This window comes from Pyrus communis, chromosome 10, assembly GCF_041283825.1.
Source record: "Pyrus communis isolate YQ-2024b chromosome 10, ASM4128382v1, whole genome shotgun sequence".
Lineage (NCBI taxonomy): Eukaryota > Viridiplantae > Streptophyta > Magnoliopsida > Rosales > Rosaceae > Pyrus > Pyrus communis.
Window position 1 is genome coordinate 32,570,252 of NC_142574.1, and position 16,251 is coordinate 32,586,502.

Sequence of the window (16,251 nt, forward strand, 5' to 3'; positions counted from 1 at the left end):
TCAACAGTCATTAGTTTTCCAAACCATTTTTTAGTGAATGATGATAATGGATTAGGCCAGTCAAATTACACATAAGACTTGGTTGTTGGACTACAAAGTAGTTCTACACTCTAAACCAGCACAAGGCGGTGAGAAAGAAGAAATAACCAAAACAATTGATACAATATCAAATTATATACTGCATGTATTTGATCAAAAATCTACAATGTGCTAGAATATAATGTATTTGACGACTCAATTTGCATAACTGAATTTTGACAATCTCAATTTTAATGTTCAAATATCAGTATATCCCATATGTGTCATAAAAATCTCAATATATATATATATATATATATATTTTTTTTTTGATGATGATAATCCAATTATTAGCAAGGTAGTGACAACATATATACAAACAAAAGTGGATTAAATAACAACATCACAAATAATGTGGACAATATTGTGAAATGAGGGCAGATGTGGGGTTTCAAAAAAACCAAGTTGCCTTACCCAAAATCATTTCAAAGCGTTGACATTTACCACCACTGTTATTTCTCCCGGTTCATAAACGATCCGTTGATCCAAAATCATAAAAAACAATCATATCTCTCATAATACTAGATTAATAACATATGGTGTTTACTGCAGTGACATAAAGCAATGATACTTATGCACCCTTGCGAATAGTTAGCATCGTTACAATCAAATAAGAAAGTGAAAGTGGCTTGTAAAGGGAGTTCACGATCACAAACATACATATTAGAAAGGAAAAGACCCAGACTAGTCACAACATCAACCACAAAGTTAGTCTATAAATAGACATGGCTCCATGTATGCACTAAAAAAAGAAGCCAGCCGTTGAATATCCGCAACTGTGTCCCGAATTCTCCAAGGGTCTTACATAAATAACATGGATGATTGTACGTAGTATGTTTCTGTTTATTACGAACGAATGAAGCGTGCTTAGAACTAGTCCAAGGTTTTTGGGGTATCTGATAAGTTTTCTAGAAGAAGTTTTAGCATACAATTATACAAACATCCGCATTCGACAGCACTTTCCTGTGCCACAGTACTCACTCACGAATCCAGATGTTCGCATGCAAGATTTTCTCTATTCATAGTATAAAACTAAGTAGCTAATTAAGAAATATGTCTTTAATTAATTAGCTAGTTATCGTTTTATCAGCAGTTGACTTGCATTCTTCGGCATCTCAGCTGGCTCTGCGGACTGTAATAATCCACAAAACATGCTGAATATCCACCAACCATCAAACCAAACGAACACAAGTCCAAGACAAAAAACAAATGTGAAGTAGGAAATAAATGTAGAAAGTTATCAATTCAGTTTTTGGCATATCTAATCGACAAGTTTTTTAGTGTTGAGACTAAGCAATATATAACAAATTATATATAATTTTATGTTGTTTACTCATATTATAATACGTGAACTAGTAACACTACGTAAAAGCATTTATATATATACTCCATGGAGTCGTGGCAGTATCGAAACACATGCAATAGCCATCCTCATCACACCACAACATGACAACAACATTTCGGGTGGACCTCATCACAAACAAGAAACCTTTGATGAGATGACGGCTAAGTTGTTGTGTGACAGTAATGGTGGCGAACTCTGTGGGCCTGGAATCAAGCATATATAGCAATCGAGGATTTCCTTCTTTCGATCTCTTCCTCTGTTAATGGCGTTTGTTTGTAGGCAAAATGATGAGCCATGTGAACAACCTATTCCATCAATGCAACGGGTCCCCTCCAAACAAACCTTGATTATGGTTAGACGTCGCTCACATAGATCTGATTAGAGGCGGATTTATTAAAGAACCATGATGGTTTGAGACCCATTGATGGTTGGAAAAACAAGAAGAAAAAATGCACGAGAAGATCTTCGAGGACTCAAAATATAGTACGGAATTTAGGAGTTCCTACTAAGTGTTTGATGTAGTTAACACGCATTGACAATGTTCTGCAGGGATCTATAGGCATATGTCGACAAGCTCACTTGAAAGTTGTCATAACCTTTTGACAAGCTCGTTCAAAAGTAGTCGACATATGTCAACAGATTCGCTCAACACCTGTCAGCATCTATTGACAAACTCACTAGAAAGTTGTCAGCATCTGCAGATAAGCACACAATGCAATTCAGTAAATGACTACATGTTCATCCCATGCACTAAGACTCTTTAAAGTTAAGTTTCTAAATCTGCCACTGATTCAGATAATAGATACTCAAATTTGATTTGAGCACCGGTTAAAAAGCGCCTAGTGTGACTCACATCAAATACACTTACACTCTTTAAAGTTAGAATCCTAGTCCCTACCAAGTTTAAATCATTAAATAATTAGGCTTAGTACGTACTAATATCTTTGAGTTTCTAATGGATAGGGTAGGCTAGGTTATATTCTATTTAATTAAAAAAACAAATGCAAGTTAGGATTCCTGAAAAACGAAGTCACAGCCTGTCATGAAGCACAAAATGTCGAAGGCTAGGCCTCCAATATCTTTACAAGGACATGAACACATGCTATAGAATGTATGGTGACTATAAAGGGGTCCATATTGCTTAAATTCTAGCTTTTGATGGTTTTAGAACTTTACAGGTTAGGTGAACTATTCTCCATAGTCCCCACAAATTTTACTATATTTGGGCTTTGACAACTAATACAAAACAAGTGCACAAGACACAATCTTCACATCTCTCTCTTTAATTTGTTTCCTTTTTATTTTTGGTGTTGGGAAAGAAAAAATATAGATAATTTCACATGATGTTGTCTTTCCTAATATTTATGGAATTAACTTTCATTAGAAGGAAGATAGTGGTCCCCAATTCATCTCTAAACTCTCTTGTGACTAAAGACACTATTCGACTTGTATCTATTGGACATACAATACATTTTATGAAAACGGGTTAGAGTTAATATTCGGATCATACATTTATTCTTTACAGAAAACAAGTCCTATTACTAGCAAGAATATAGAGTTCTTAGTGAGTAGAAGATCTTCCTTTTTTTTTTTTTTTTTTTTTTTTTTTTCTTTTCGAACAAAAGTAGAAGCTCTTCCTTGACCATTCATGGCTTATTCAGGTAGGTTTTCGATCATTATCTTTATCTTCTAATGCTTCTATCAGTTACAAAAAGCTTTATATAGAGGTGATGGTAGTTCACTAAATCTTCTACTTAGCCTAACAAACGTGATTAAGGATTAGCTAATGGAATAGGGTTTATTATACTTGTTACAAGTGTAGCAAGCTAACACTTTGCTGTGTGAGAAAAACCAACTCATAGTAGAGAGTGATCGCTCAGAGAGAAATTTACTTATAACGAAGATGGCACCACAAAGGTATTCCAAATTAACCGAACAATTGAAGGTGGAAATTTTAAATTGGATTGAGATAACTCCAAAGTAATGTTGCAGTTACAAGCTAATGCTCAAAAGTTCAAAACCGAGAGCCACAAAGCTTAGTAGAGTCTGGTTGGGGCCTGGCACCCTCAAAGAGCTTTGAATCCTCGATCATCACCATTCAACACTCACTGTCGTACGTCATTCGATGCTTACGACTTGTTATGATGGTTAACAACTATATTTCCGTTTTCGTGTAAAACTTTAAATCGTTACTCATTTGGCTTGAAGGTGAAACGATATTGTACTATGCCTGAATATCCAATCTTTAGGGTTTAGGATTGAAAGCGAAACGATATATACGAAAAAGAAAATACAATCATGCGTCGATCATAATGGGTAAAAAACAGAAGAAGAAGGGACACTGAGACTGTGCCACGTAATGTAGATGATGAAGTCAACGGTGGAAGACGACGATGAAGCTGATCTAAAGGACAAGATTGGACGAATACTTATTTGCTACGTTCCAAAGCAAAATGCTTGGGGACGTAGCCTAGCCCGATTTATGGTCAACGTTGTCATCTTTTGCTCTTGCTGGATTTTGTTGAGTAAACAATGCTCATGTTTAATGTATCGTAACCCGATTTAGGGTTAACCTCGTTATGTTTTTTTTGAGCTTTGCTTGATTTTAGTCTAGCAAACAATACTCATTGGCCCGATTTCCATTTTTGTTGGATCAAGAATAATGTTTGTTGGATCAAGAATAATGAAGGGAAGTACTTTCTTAGACCCCCTGTTTATTTCTAACCGTCAAATTGAGTAATTAAATCCAGCAAACACAACGAACAAAATTAAACAAGTGTGTACTTGTACTTCAACGACATATCCTTTGGCTACACTTCGGTGCAGAGAAATGTAGCAGCGGAACTTTCTTCAAGGCAAAAACATGGGGTGGATACCTTGGGTCGACAAATACCCAAATGTCTTGCACTTCGATGCAGAATTTTCTTCTACATTATCGTCCTTGTACAAAAAGTCACTATTCTACTCAAACGCAAGAGAAGACAAGGATGCTGAACGAAATCTTGAACTGTTTTCCCAACGTTATATGATATTTCACAAGCAAGGGGTAAATGAAACTCTATGCTTGAGCAGAAACTCCGAGTTCCAAGAGTAGCGTGTGGCTGAGAGCGTTGGATGCTTGGCCGTGAAATTGAATGGGACCTGCAACAGAAAATTTTCAGATGAGTTCCAGAGAAATGGAGCTGCGATTAAAATGGAAATCACAACGTAGACTCATGGCTAAGAATAATCGCCGATAGTTTAGTTGGACTTAGATAACCCAGGCGAACCATTACAGGTGGAGAAAACCAAGACCGAGAAAAGGAAAAAACTCATGAAGTTCATAGAATAGTGGCATTCAAAACCCACCAGGACTGATGTAACGGTTGTTGATAGCCCAGTCGTTCCTCAGGGATGCAAATTTCTTGAATGGTGCACCTGAAAATTCAAAATAAATCAAGATTTGAGTGTGATCGTTATAACATAATACTTGAATCACACTATGCCTAAAAACAAAAACATAAATACTCTCGGAGGAATCTTTACCTTCAAGTTCCACCATTGCCTTCTTGATGACAGGCTTGAACTTGCCTGGAAAACAAATTCAACATTCAGAAAATCTCGAATAATTTAGAAGAAACCGGATCAACAAGATACATCCAATACATCATATAAAAGATCCTAACTACTCTTTCCAAAGGAAAACTTTTGAAAAACACAGAAGCCCATTTATATAGTTTAAAAGAAGACTGCCATTATTTTTGGAGAGACGATGATCCGATGGCATGCCTAGGACCCAGGAAAAGAACCTACAACTGCACAATAATGATAACGAAAGATTTACTATACCATGTCTCCTTTCCACGTCCATTAATGAAGTCAATGCCGTTCCACCAACTGTCCATTCTTCCACAGGAGCATCCAAATTCCCAACCTGGATCCACGTCATGAAAAATTACATGCATAAAAAGACTTAATAGTCAGAAATAATGCAACTATGAGTCTATGACAATGGAAAATGGAACCAACAGCAACTAATACAAGCCTAATTAAGAAAGAATATAGTTTGGCAGACTGAATAAGTGAGATATAGGATAGAGGTACAAACTGATGATATCAACCCAGTTTTTCCACCGTGAAGGAGAGCTCCAGCGGCATAACCCAATGCATAGCAGTAGGTAGAATCAAAGTTGGTTGGTAAACCACATCTTCCTTCATACCTACAAAAAAATATTGACAACAGGTGAACAAATTAGGGATGCAAACATTACGCAATATCTCCGATACACAACCACTAAACCTGTATCCAAAATAAAATGATCAATCCATGCAGCGAACAAATCAGTTACCCTCAAAACCCAAGTGCCCAACACATGGGATGCACTTGCATTTAATCATTGAAACCACATTTAGGATTATGTCATTAAGTTAAAAAGTACCCGAAAAAGTGAGACTGTCCTTGGAACTGGCCATTATATGAACCTTCTTGCCTCCTCTTCTCCAAGTCTGTCTCGACCATTTGAATAAGCATCTTCTCTGTTTCTATTTTGGCAACCTAGTGGTAAAAATAAAGATTAGCATGCATGATGTGGCCAGAAAATCACCGAACAGATTTAAGTCAAATTGGAAAATGAAAAATCTACCTGAACATTTCCATGAGGATCTCTTTCAAGCATCAACTGCTCTTGGATTGCTTCAGGTAGGAAATCAAAAAGCTCTAGAGACTGGCTTGTAAGTTTCTTTTTCCACAGCCCATCTTCATCTACAACCTCATGGGCCAGAATCTCATTCAATTCAGCAATAAGTTGCTGCACCTGCAAATGGCAAGGTTACAAACATTATATGTTAGTCAATGCAGTTATTTGAGTGTGCATCTATGTGTGAAACAGTAGCACACTTGCTTTCCAAGTAAACAAAGGACTACGAAGAAGGAAGGGTTTAAAGATATTATATTAAAGATCATGAATAATACCTCAGGAATGAAATCAATTAGACCTTCAGGGATAAGTATGACACCATAGTTATAACCAAGGTCAGCACGCTTCAAGATTACATTCACGATGTGGTCAGTGACATTTTTCAGTGTCAGCTTCTTTGCAGCAACCTGAAGAAAGATATAAGTCAGATGTCTTCGGCAATTGGATATCTTTTGGTTGCACCAATATATTACTTTGCACCATATAGTTAGAGGTCTTTACTTTCCACATGCATACATAACGGACATCAGAAAGTAAGGGTCAATCAAGTTGTGACAGAGACACCAACGCTTATTGTGTTAATGTTCCCACAACACCAATTTAATTAATAAAAAAACGATATAGGCAAATTGAATATGAAAAAAAAAAATTATAATAAAACTACCTCTTCTCCAATAATTGTAATGTTTGGATGAGTTTGCAAAGCACATTCTAATGTAATGTGTGAAGCTGCACGTCCCATAAGTCGTACAACTACAGACAGATACACATACACCCAATTATATTGTATACTGAAAACATAAGCTTGAAAAATTAAGTACGTAACTAGCAGAAATGTCATTTACATACAATGATAATATTTTCCGGTTGACCGGGCATCTGTCATGACATTGCCAATCATTTCTGCATATATCTGCATAAAGTTTTTAACAGCCTATTACAATTATGATGAAACAGTGAATTTTAGCTAAATGTATCAAATAAGGTGTCTAAATGCTCATTGAACTCCTGTGATTAGGAAGAATTTACATCTGATATTTTAGGTATAGGAATTAAGGGGGCTTTCATTTTTGTGATAGGAAAGATGAAAATATATAACAATACAACATGGAGGTGTACATTTTGAGTTATCAATTATTATTAATGGTGAAAAAAAAAAAGAAAAAAAGTTCAAAGTTATAGTCATCACCTTGCAAGCAGTGTCAAATCCAAAACTTATGGGGACCTCTTTGCATTTCAAATCACCGTCAATGGTTTTGGGGCAACCTATCACACGAGTTTTCAAGTTCTTCCCCCTAGTTTAACAGATAAAACAAAACAATTACAAAACCCGAATTGTTTGTCTGAAAAGACTAACGCTGTGCAAAAGAATATGTTTAACAAGAAGAAAAAGCACAGAGTGAGTGTAAAACAAAGGTAAACTATTCCTCTCACAATTAGATCAATGGGCTTCACTTTTCAAATGACAAGTAAAATAATTCCAAAGAACTTCGTCACAAGATACCTGAAGTTTTCAGCAAGGAGGCAGGCATTTGTGTTTGAGTCATCTCCACCGATAACAACAAGCCCATCCAAATCAAGCTTCACAGCTGTTTCTTGTGCTTGTTTAAACTACAATTCATATCCATTTTAAATGGTTAGACAAATATACTTAACATGAATTTCCTCACAAACCAACCAAGAGTCACCTGTTCTGGAGTTTCAATCTTGTCCCTTCCACTGCGAATCATATCAAAACCACCCTGGAAAGACGAAAATATGAACGACACGCCAATTATCTTCTTGCCAAAATGCAACTACATATTATACAGCTGCGTATACGTAGCTAAGTACATGTGCTATGCACATTGCTCTCAAGAATTTAAACATAGACACGCACATATCCTCGTGCCAGATAATTGGTCCCAACAACAATTAACTTGAGGTAAAAGATTCACAGAAGGTAAAAATTCACACTCAAAACACTCACCTGATTTCTGTATGGATAAATATACTCCGGGGTAAGTTCGATGTATTTGTTTTTCATGATCCCAGCAGGCCCACCCCTAAAGCCATACATTGTGCTTCCTTTGGCGCGGTCTTGCAAGTAATCTAACACCAAAAATCCGATCGAATTCAACCAAAATTCAAAAAGCATATGAAGTTTAAGAAACATACAACAAATTGATAATTAAGACACTCACCGAAAATTCCGGAGATCACATTGTGCCCTCCGGGCGCTTGGCCTCCAGATAAAACGACACCAATCTTCAACTTCTGCTCCGGTAGACCCGAAACGGAATCACTTGGCGCCAACAGTGCAGATGGCTGACCGAAAACATTAGGAAACAACTTCGCGATCTCCTCTGAGAAACCGAAACGAGAGATGATAAAAAACGGAATAGAAAATCCAAAGAACGCATAGATTCTACAGTCTGTCTGATCGCTAATCTAATCAGCTAAAATTAAACTTCAAAATCTAATCTTTATTTCTCATGATTTTCGCGGCAACAAAAAGAAGTCGAATTTCTCCGAGATTAAACGCCACAAAAAACGCACGGATCCGAGCACAGAAGAAGAAGAAGAAGAAGAAGAAGAAATTGACCTGGATTGCCGGCGGCAGAGCTGGCGGGACCTTCGACGACCTTGAAGGGCTTTTTGAGCACGGAAGGGAGAGGAAGCGCATGGTCGATACGACTGGCCTGGACCTCGCTGTAGACGGAGGCGAATCGGCCGGTGACTGGAGCAGGAACTGCCTCGACGGAGGCGGCGGCACCGCCGTTAGCAACCAGTGATGCTGGAGCCATGGCTAAAACACAGACAGTGTCTCCGAGATCTTCGAGTTTTTGGGTACGACTGCGAACGGAGCGTGAAATCTGTCGGATGGCGTTTGACTGCTGACAGTGAGAGCGTGGGTGTTTAAACGTGGGGTTGACAGGGTACGAACGTCAGTTTACATCATTGGACTCTCCGCCTTGGAGCGGAATGTTAGGTGGCTCATTGGATGCGAGGGTGTTTGGGGAATTGGACGGACCAGATTCACGGATGTGGTGGCGTATGGTATGTTATGGTGGTCTAGACGATAGTGGGTGGCGGGTTCTACTTAGATAGACACCTAACGATCCGGCGGTTGGTGGGCGCCAGACATCCAGACGTGCTTTGGCATATTCCGGATTCGCGGATCTCTCGTTTGATTGGCAATTGGGTATAAAACTATAAGGCCCAATTATTTGGGCCAGCATTTGGGTTACCAAATTATAGGCCTAATTCAAAACCCAAAATTTCTGGGTCAGAGTCATAATTTTATCTTCCGTGAGTACAAACGTGTTAGGTGAGAATTGGACCTCGAGTGCCCCTTATTTGTGTTGGCAACTTTAGGCAGTACGAGGTAGGATAAGCGATAATTTAGAACTTACGATATTATTTACATTAAGAGTGTAGGAGTGTTGGTTAAGTCTTACAATAGACCAGTCATAATAATTTGATTGAAATTTATTTTTAGCGAGAATCGGATTTAAGATCTCTCATTTATAAGTAAAGAAGAATATTATCAAACTAAGAGCGGATCTACCTTGGGGCATAATGAGTCAACTGACCCCCAAGCTCAGAAATTCTCCATACTATTGACATCAATTGACATGCTCACTTAGAAGTTGTTGGCATTTGTCGACGGATAATATTTTCTAACATTCGATAAAATGTCAATTTACATGCTAAACTGCACACTACTCTTACTAACCCGCACAATAATATTTTCTACTTTCGCCACTGACTGGATCGTACGACTATAGTACTAACTAGTGGCAGATAAACAGTAATTTAGCTATTGAAAGGCTGAAAGAATGGAAACTCATGAACACATGTGAGGCAATAAGTCTATCAAAGATATGGTGATGATTAGCCTACATATCACTTTAATCTCAGGCTGTTATGCTTTTTGCTTTACTTTATCAGTTACTAATCATGATTATCGCAACACCCTGTTCTCGTTTTAACAACTTGATTACCAGTAAATGATGCTTTTTCTACGTATGGATTAAGGATGATCATCCACACTAATCCAAACTGGTAAGATCACATGCTAAACACCTCGTATTAACGCTTTAATTTGATTTATTTTCTTCTTTTGAGCTAGCTATGTGTCCAAATTAGAGGGCGGAATCCATAAAAGAAGATTGTCACCAGATGTGTAAATCTCTGTCTGATTTTCTGCATAATTGGATTGGATAGGGGCAACGTGGAATCTCCCCACTCAAGAAATTGGATATAATTGAATTTGATGCAAGAAGCTCCATTCACTTCATTTTATCATCTAAAACTTAAAGGAGGCTCTAGCAAAAGCACTTTTTGTACCTAAACCATATAAGCACTTTAATCAATAGGGTTTCGGGCATGTTTGGAAATTTTTAGGAAAGAATTATTCTCATCTCATAAGTGCTTTTACTAGAAGGACGTAAAAAATTTCGTAAAAGAATCTTCCTCTTTTAAATGCGTTTATGGCCCAAAACCATTTTTAGTATGTTCTACCTAACTGCTTTTGATCTTCGAGCCATTCTAAAACACTCTAGGCCTTTTTGACGAGTCAAGATTTTCTCTGGAGTTTTGTGTTTGAAGCCAAAAGGGCCGAAGGTTCAGATGGTTGAAGAGAACAAGAGATCCGGATCTTCGGTTTGTGCAAGATCAGCCAACGAATGGACCAATGATGATCGCAGGATTTAAAATGAGTGGTTGGATCTCTGGGTCTATCAACTCCGAACATAGAGATCTAGAGAGTACCTCAATTCCTTTTTGACAACCATGTCTTTATAGATCATAGAGCACTTTCTAGAAAAAGAATACGAGATGTGTTTCTTCTTCTTCCTCAAAAAGAAACACTTCAAAGTGATTTTTCAATTAAAAAATTTCGACATGGTTCTAGTATGAGCACTTCTAACAAAAGTGTTTACGAGCAAAAATACTTTTTACAAAAGCAGGTCTTCCAAACAAACTCTCGTGGAAATGGAAGCACTACTTTTCGTGTTAACCAAACCCTTCAAAGGGATGAGCCAACTAATAGTAATTAGACCCTATAGATTTAAACTATTAAGTATCATGATTACTGGCTCGATTAACTAAAAGAATGTCCCCCATTTGCCTCCTTGCATTCACCAATTAATCTTTTAAAATGTTATAAAACGAAAGACATAATCATGATTAACAAACCCCACAATTGCCAATTGTGCTTAAATCATTAATTTGGCATAAAACTTCCTTCAAATCTCCAACTCAAACCATGTCTAAAAAGAAAGCCTCCTCCAAGCAGCAACAGAGAGTATGCAGGGCATTGTGTTGCAGCAGCTGCCGGCTTAGCGTGTCTTCGTCTAGCTCGGAGGAAGTAGCGAGCTCTAGTTCCTATAGGCACCCTTCGATATCAAGCCTATCGCATGCCATGGTTCAAGAGAGACTAGACCAGATGATCAGGGAAAGGCAGGAGGGATTGAGGCATGTTGATCATCGGAGAAGAAAGCAGAGAGCTAGTGACGATCGTGATCAACTTCAAGCAGGAGGAGGGACTAAATTTGTTGTAATGGTTGCAATGGAGAAGTGTTCTTATGATCCGAGGGAGGATTTCAGGGAGTCCATAGCGGCGATGATAGTGGCAAACCGGATAGAAGAGCCTAAGGATCTTCGTAGCCTCTTGAATTATTACGTTTCGATGAATTCCGATGAGTATCGTGGAATTATACTCGAGGTGTTTCATCAAGTTTGCTCTGATTTATTCTAATGTAAATTCCATTAATTGTTAAGCAGCACATTGTAAAAGTATTCGAGCATATTATAATTTTCTATTCCAATCCAAAAAAATGGAAAGCGGATTCAAACTTGAGTGCAGAGAAGGAAACACATTGCTCTTTTTAATTTCTCGATATTTTAAAATGAATATACAATAAAATTGTGACATTATATTGGGGACAAAAGAAGAAGAAACCAACTGAAATATTCAAATGATAACTCAAATCCAACAATAACTTATGCGGCAAGATTGTGAATTTGAACCACACATTCTGCCCCGACGAAAAACATATGTGATTCAATGCACCTTACGCTTGCCCCATATTGATCTCTTCTTGGAAAAGCTGAGAATGCAGCGGAAGGGGTTCAAAACCCAGGCATCAATTTTCTGAAACATGACTCTGAAAGAATGATACATAGGAAACTGCAGCAGGCCGAAGAGAGGGACTGGGAAAAAGGCAATGGGGTAAAGTAAAGACTTGGTCCATTTCTTCTCGACACGAATCAAGAGCAAAATGGTGGCGGCAAAGGCAAGCATGGTTGTTGCCATGGACAAGAAGAGCAAGACGAATCCAGTCATGATCTTGCGAGGAAGGCTGCTGATGAAAAGCGGATACTCGAGTGGAGAGGAGAGGACAGAGAGAAAAAAAGCCACTGAAGACAATGAGCAGGCGATAGCCACAACGTCCATGCAAGTGAAGAGCAAAAAGAGAGGATCGTCCTGGAAAATAGGACGGCCACTTTGATCATTACCACCAGGAATGGCGTAGGCGGCTGCAAAGACCACAGTGGCCACTAGCACCGCCATGGTTGAGCATGATTGAGCCGTTTCTTTTATCCATTCTTGTGCCGATTCCAGAAGCTTGTTATGTTCATAGTAGAACAGCTCCTCTGCTGTCAGTTCCTTCTTGTTGTTGTGCATGCTGTAATGAGGCGGTAGTATCTCTTCCACACGCTGACATAAACACAGTAAACATTTATCAAGTCGACCTACAGACTCGGTAACATATGCATTTGTTTGACAACATAAATCTAGCAAGTGAACATTACCATAAACCAGCGCAGCTCTGCTTGCAACTGCATGGCAGGACCAATTAAATTCTGAGACAGTGCTATAGTGTAGTAACTCCTATCTGCAGCCTGGTGCAGTATGGTGTTTCCATCGCAGTCTATCCTCTCATTCAGCCTCGCCAATACAGTTGGTTTGCTTCTGATAAGATTAAGAATTGGTTCTTGACGGTACTTAATTGCCAAATGCAAAATGTTGCGTTCGTTATAGTTAACGTGCTCAACCGCTTGAGGATGCTGCTCAAGTATCTCCTTCACGAGGGGAACAGTTCCTGCGATAGTTGCTATAAGCAATGGGGTTGAGTTGTAAACTTTATTGGTTGCCCCCTCTTCCGGTTTGATTGCTTCTGCAGCTGCCCTTCCCTTTTCACCTCCATCATCGCCATTTCCCATGTCTGTTTTAGCTGTTTGTGCGGCTGCCTTTTCCATTTTTCCTCCGTCATCATCCTTAAAAAGTTTTGCCACTGACCCCAGATAAATGGTCTTGGTTTTTGGTTTCTTGCTATTATGTAACCAAGAATGGTCCGATTTGACAAGCAACGGGATGAGTTTCTCTAGTGATTTTTTGTTTTTTTTGTCCTTCCAGATTTTATATATTATGCCGCCCTGCAGGCCTCCTGTTTCAATCCATCACAAGTTAAGCATATGTATACATAACGTGTCATAATTAGAACGTTGTTATCGGCATTCCAACTAAGTCACCATGCACTCTTCATCTTCTTGTGTAAAATCATAAAAAAATAAGTGCACAATGACTTTTCTAGAGTTCCAATAACAAGAGTTTTGAAGAAAGTTGAGGTTCCACCATAAAACCAATTGACGCCCACATATTGCCAAGAAATATGATGGGAGGAGAGACCTTGCATGGGCTTATAAGAGGTTAGGCTACTCCTTATATTGCCAATTGGTTTTATGGTGGAACCTCAACTTTATTCAAGTTTGTCTTGATGACAATGCCGCGGCAAAGGCAGAAGGTAAACAAACCTTGAGCAAGGGAGTCCCATAGTGAATAGTATGCCTTCGCAGCAAATGCTAAACATTTTATGCATGCAACTTCATTAGGAACATCGAAAAAACCCAATTCAAGAAGCGCTTTTGCTAGCTTGCAGTTTAATTTAATCAAAAAATAAAATTAGATTACAAATTTGGTCACCTGCAAGCTTGTTCCGAAAGATGGATTGACGGGGATGGTTGCTACCGATGTTGCTCTCCACATCATCCTTGTGATTTGGTGTGACCACATCTCCTCCACCGGGAAGGCCTGCATATAATTATTGAGATTACTGCTTCAAAAAGAAACGTGCACGCACAAACATACACGTATACATAGCAGTAGAGTAACGATATGTACAATGATAAATGAGCATCTTCCATTGGCTCTGTTGAAACTGTGGCACAAAGGCTCTCGGCATTTGGGCTAACAATTGAAGGCTTGTCAATCCTTCATCGTCTTTCTGTTGTGCTAGAAAATCGTAGTTCTCTAGTAACCAAAGAGCAGTCTCTGCATTGTGGAAGACAAAAGAGGAAAAGTTATTAATCTGCATTTGCATATATATTAAGTGTTGTGAATCAAAGTATGCATTTGTGAGGGAGAGAGACCAAAATGTTGGGCGATGACAGCCATACGAAGAATGGACATTTTGTCATATCTGTTGAACTGCATCGGAAGAGCGTCTGGATTCTCCTCCTTCAGTTTGCCAGCGTAAAACTTGACCAAGACAGTGTGACCAAGAGCAGCAGTTCTGTAGAGCGGAGTTTCTCCTAAATGGTTCCGAGTCCACAGCAAAGGCAGCGCATCATTGTCTTCATCAGTAGTAAAACTGACTTTGACAGGCTCGTTGAAATTGCTCACCAAGAACTCTGCCGCTTCCACACTGCCGGACACACCCACCTGGTGAAGAGCATTGTTTCCGTCATTATTCTGAACCCTCAAAGATTTTCTCTTTTCATAGCTGGTTGAATTTCCGCGTATGTCAACCAAATATTCAAGGACTTTTTTTCCTTGTGATTTGCTTGTGCAAGAAGCCGCAAGGTGAAGTACATTGTCCCCATCCAGCGTCATTGGCCTGAGCAATTTTTCCGGATTCTTCTCGTAGTATTCCTTCACGCCTTCCCAGTTATCCTCCATTGCAAATTCGTAGGGTGTTTTCAAGTCTTCAATTTGGCTTAACTCCTCCACTTGGACCTCTTTCTCGATTTGATCTGGCTGAACAGTGTGTGTTCTCTGGTACTCCATCTGTAGTATTAGCTAGCTTGCTGGAGTGTAATGTGGCGGTTTTCGTTTTAATTATAGGCTAGCTGCTGCTGCTGCTGCTGCTACTAATATTCTTTGCTTAATGTAGTAACTAATTATCTTTGACCAAATAAAGCGTAAAATGACTGAATATTTAAGGTTACCATTTTCTAGCTGTATATGCTTTATCCCTACAGGCAACAAGCATCTACCTTTACTTAATTAGTTTCTTAGTTTTCTGCAGTAGATTCTGTTCACCAAGCGTGGAACACATGTCTTGCTACAATATATATTTATTAATTTGAGGGAAGTTCTGGTCTAGAATCAAAACGACGGAAAAAGAGATTCGAACTTAAGAGCAAACTAGTCAGTTTTATTTAATATTCATTCAATGTAGAGAATTACATCTTACGTCCTTTGAAGGGCGTTGGCCGGAGATTGTCTTTGCGACCGATGAAGCAGTGTCTTGATACATAAACCAACAATGCTCGAACCAGCACCATTACCGAAAACCAGCGAAAGAAGGACGTGTTCGTATCTCGACAAATCTGTGTATGAATTCTTATCATATAAGTTACCTCTCTGTCTTCGCACTCTTCCCCAAGATCCGGGCGCCACTTGTTCGCACCTTCTCGTGCCTGTATTGCCTTGCACAGTTGTGCTTCTTAAATTGATGTGATCTCATTGGGCGGATTTTCGTTTACTTACCGATCATCATCACCATCACTCATTTCAGTAGGCTTACGTCTCTTATTCCTCATCTTCGCATTTCGCTTCAGTTTCTTCATTTCTTTTTTTTTTTTTTGAACCTCGGCGGTACGGATAAATTTATTGATATGAAAAGAAAACAAAGTTACACCTGATCAGAAGAACATAAATTTTATCTTTCATAAAGCAAGAAAAACAAAGTACAAGAAAATAGGGGATATAAACCTTACTTTCCTTGAAAGAGAAAATACAAGAGAAAGAAAGGGACATAGGACCAAACCCCTCTAAAAGAAAACCTAAAAGGTGAAAACCTGCAACATAAGCTGTAAAACAAAAAGGAATATCCACAAGGATTAAATAAAAAAAGAAAATCACACATAAAAAATGAGAGA

The 16,251-nt window shown here is 38.6% G+C and overlaps 3 protein-coding genes across 3 annotated transcripts; 1 reads left to right on the forward strand and 2 right to left on the reverse strand.

Moving 5' to 3' along the window:
* Positions 1 to 4,104: 4,104 nt before the first annotated feature.
* On the reverse strand, positions 4,105 to 9,262 carry LOC137728765 (pyrophosphate--fructose 6-phosphate 1-phosphotransferase subunit beta). Its single transcript, XM_068467522.2, has 16 exons — positions 8,684 to 9,262; positions 8,283 to 8,444; positions 8,069 to 8,190; positions 7,788 to 7,841; positions 7,604 to 7,710; positions 7,289 to 7,394; positions 6,949 to 7,012; positions 6,764 to 6,852; positions 6,375 to 6,506; positions 6,046 to 6,216; positions 5,842 to 5,957; positions 5,511 to 5,622; positions 5,252 to 5,336; positions 4,949 to 4,993; positions 4,772 to 4,840; positions 4,105 to 4,564 (listed from the first exon to the last, which is right to left on the reverse strand). Exons 1-16 carry the CDS (start codon positions 8,883 to 8,885, stop codon positions 4,482 to 4,484), a joined length of 1,719 nt encoding a protein of 572 aa, XP_068323623.1. The 5' UTR covers positions 8,886 to 9,262; the 3' UTR covers positions 4,105 to 4,481.
* A 2,033-nt stretch (positions 9,263 to 11,295) lies between these two features.
* LOC137728627 (transcription repressor OFP5) lies at positions 11,296 to 11,907 on the forward strand. The gene has a single exon (XM_068467358.2). The coding sequence runs from the start codon at positions 11,351 to 11,353 to the stop codon at positions 11,840 to 11,842; it is 492 nt and encodes a 163-aa protein (XP_068323459.2). The 5' UTR covers positions 11,296 to 11,350; the 3' UTR covers positions 11,843 to 11,907.
* An 88-nt stretch (positions 11,908 to 11,995) lies between these two features.
* On the reverse strand, positions 11,996 to 15,173 carry LOC137727936 (uncharacterized). The gene is made up of 6 exons (XM_088677759.1): positions 14,518 to 15,173; positions 14,270 to 14,419; positions 14,072 to 14,179; positions 13,903 to 13,950; positions 12,901 to 13,535; positions 11,996 to 12,805 (listed from the first exon to the last, which is right to left on the reverse strand). The coding sequence occupies exons 1-6, from the start codon at positions 15,152 to 15,154 to the stop codon at positions 12,149 to 12,151; spliced, it is 2,235 nt and encodes a 744-aa protein (XP_088533885.1). The 5' UTR covers positions 15,155 to 15,173; the 3' UTR covers positions 11,996 to 12,148.
* Positions 15,174 to 16,251: the final 1,078 nt, after the last annotated feature.

Coding starts and splice junctions, on each gene's coding strand:
- LOC137728627 (XM_068467358.2), top strand. CDS start 11,351: ATGTCTAAAAAGAAAGCCTCCTCCAAGCAGCAACAGAGAGTATGCAGG.
- LOC137727936 (XM_088677759.1), bottom strand. CDS start 15,154: ATGGAGTACCAGAGAACACACACTGTTCAGCCAGATCAAATCGAGAAA. Junction 13,536..13,902: donor ATGGGACTCCCTTGCTCAAG/GTTTGTTTACCT, acceptor GGATTGAAACAG/GAGGCCTGCAGGGCGGCATA. Junction 12,806..12,900: donor CAGAGCTGCGCTGGTTTATG/GTAATGTTCACT, acceptor TGTTTATGTCAG/CGTGTGGAAGAGATACTACC.
- LOC137728765 (XM_068467522.2), bottom strand. CDS start 8,885: ATGGCTCCAGCATCACTGGTTGCTAACGGCGGTGCCGCCGCCTCCGTC. Junction 7,013..7,288: donor GATTTGACACTGCTTGCAAG/GTGATGACTATA, acceptor AACTTTATGCAG/ATATATGCAGAAATGATTGG. Junction 6,853..6,948: donor AACCGGAAAATATTATCATT/GTATGTAAATGA, acceptor ATCTGTCTGTAG/TTGTACGACTTATGGGACGT.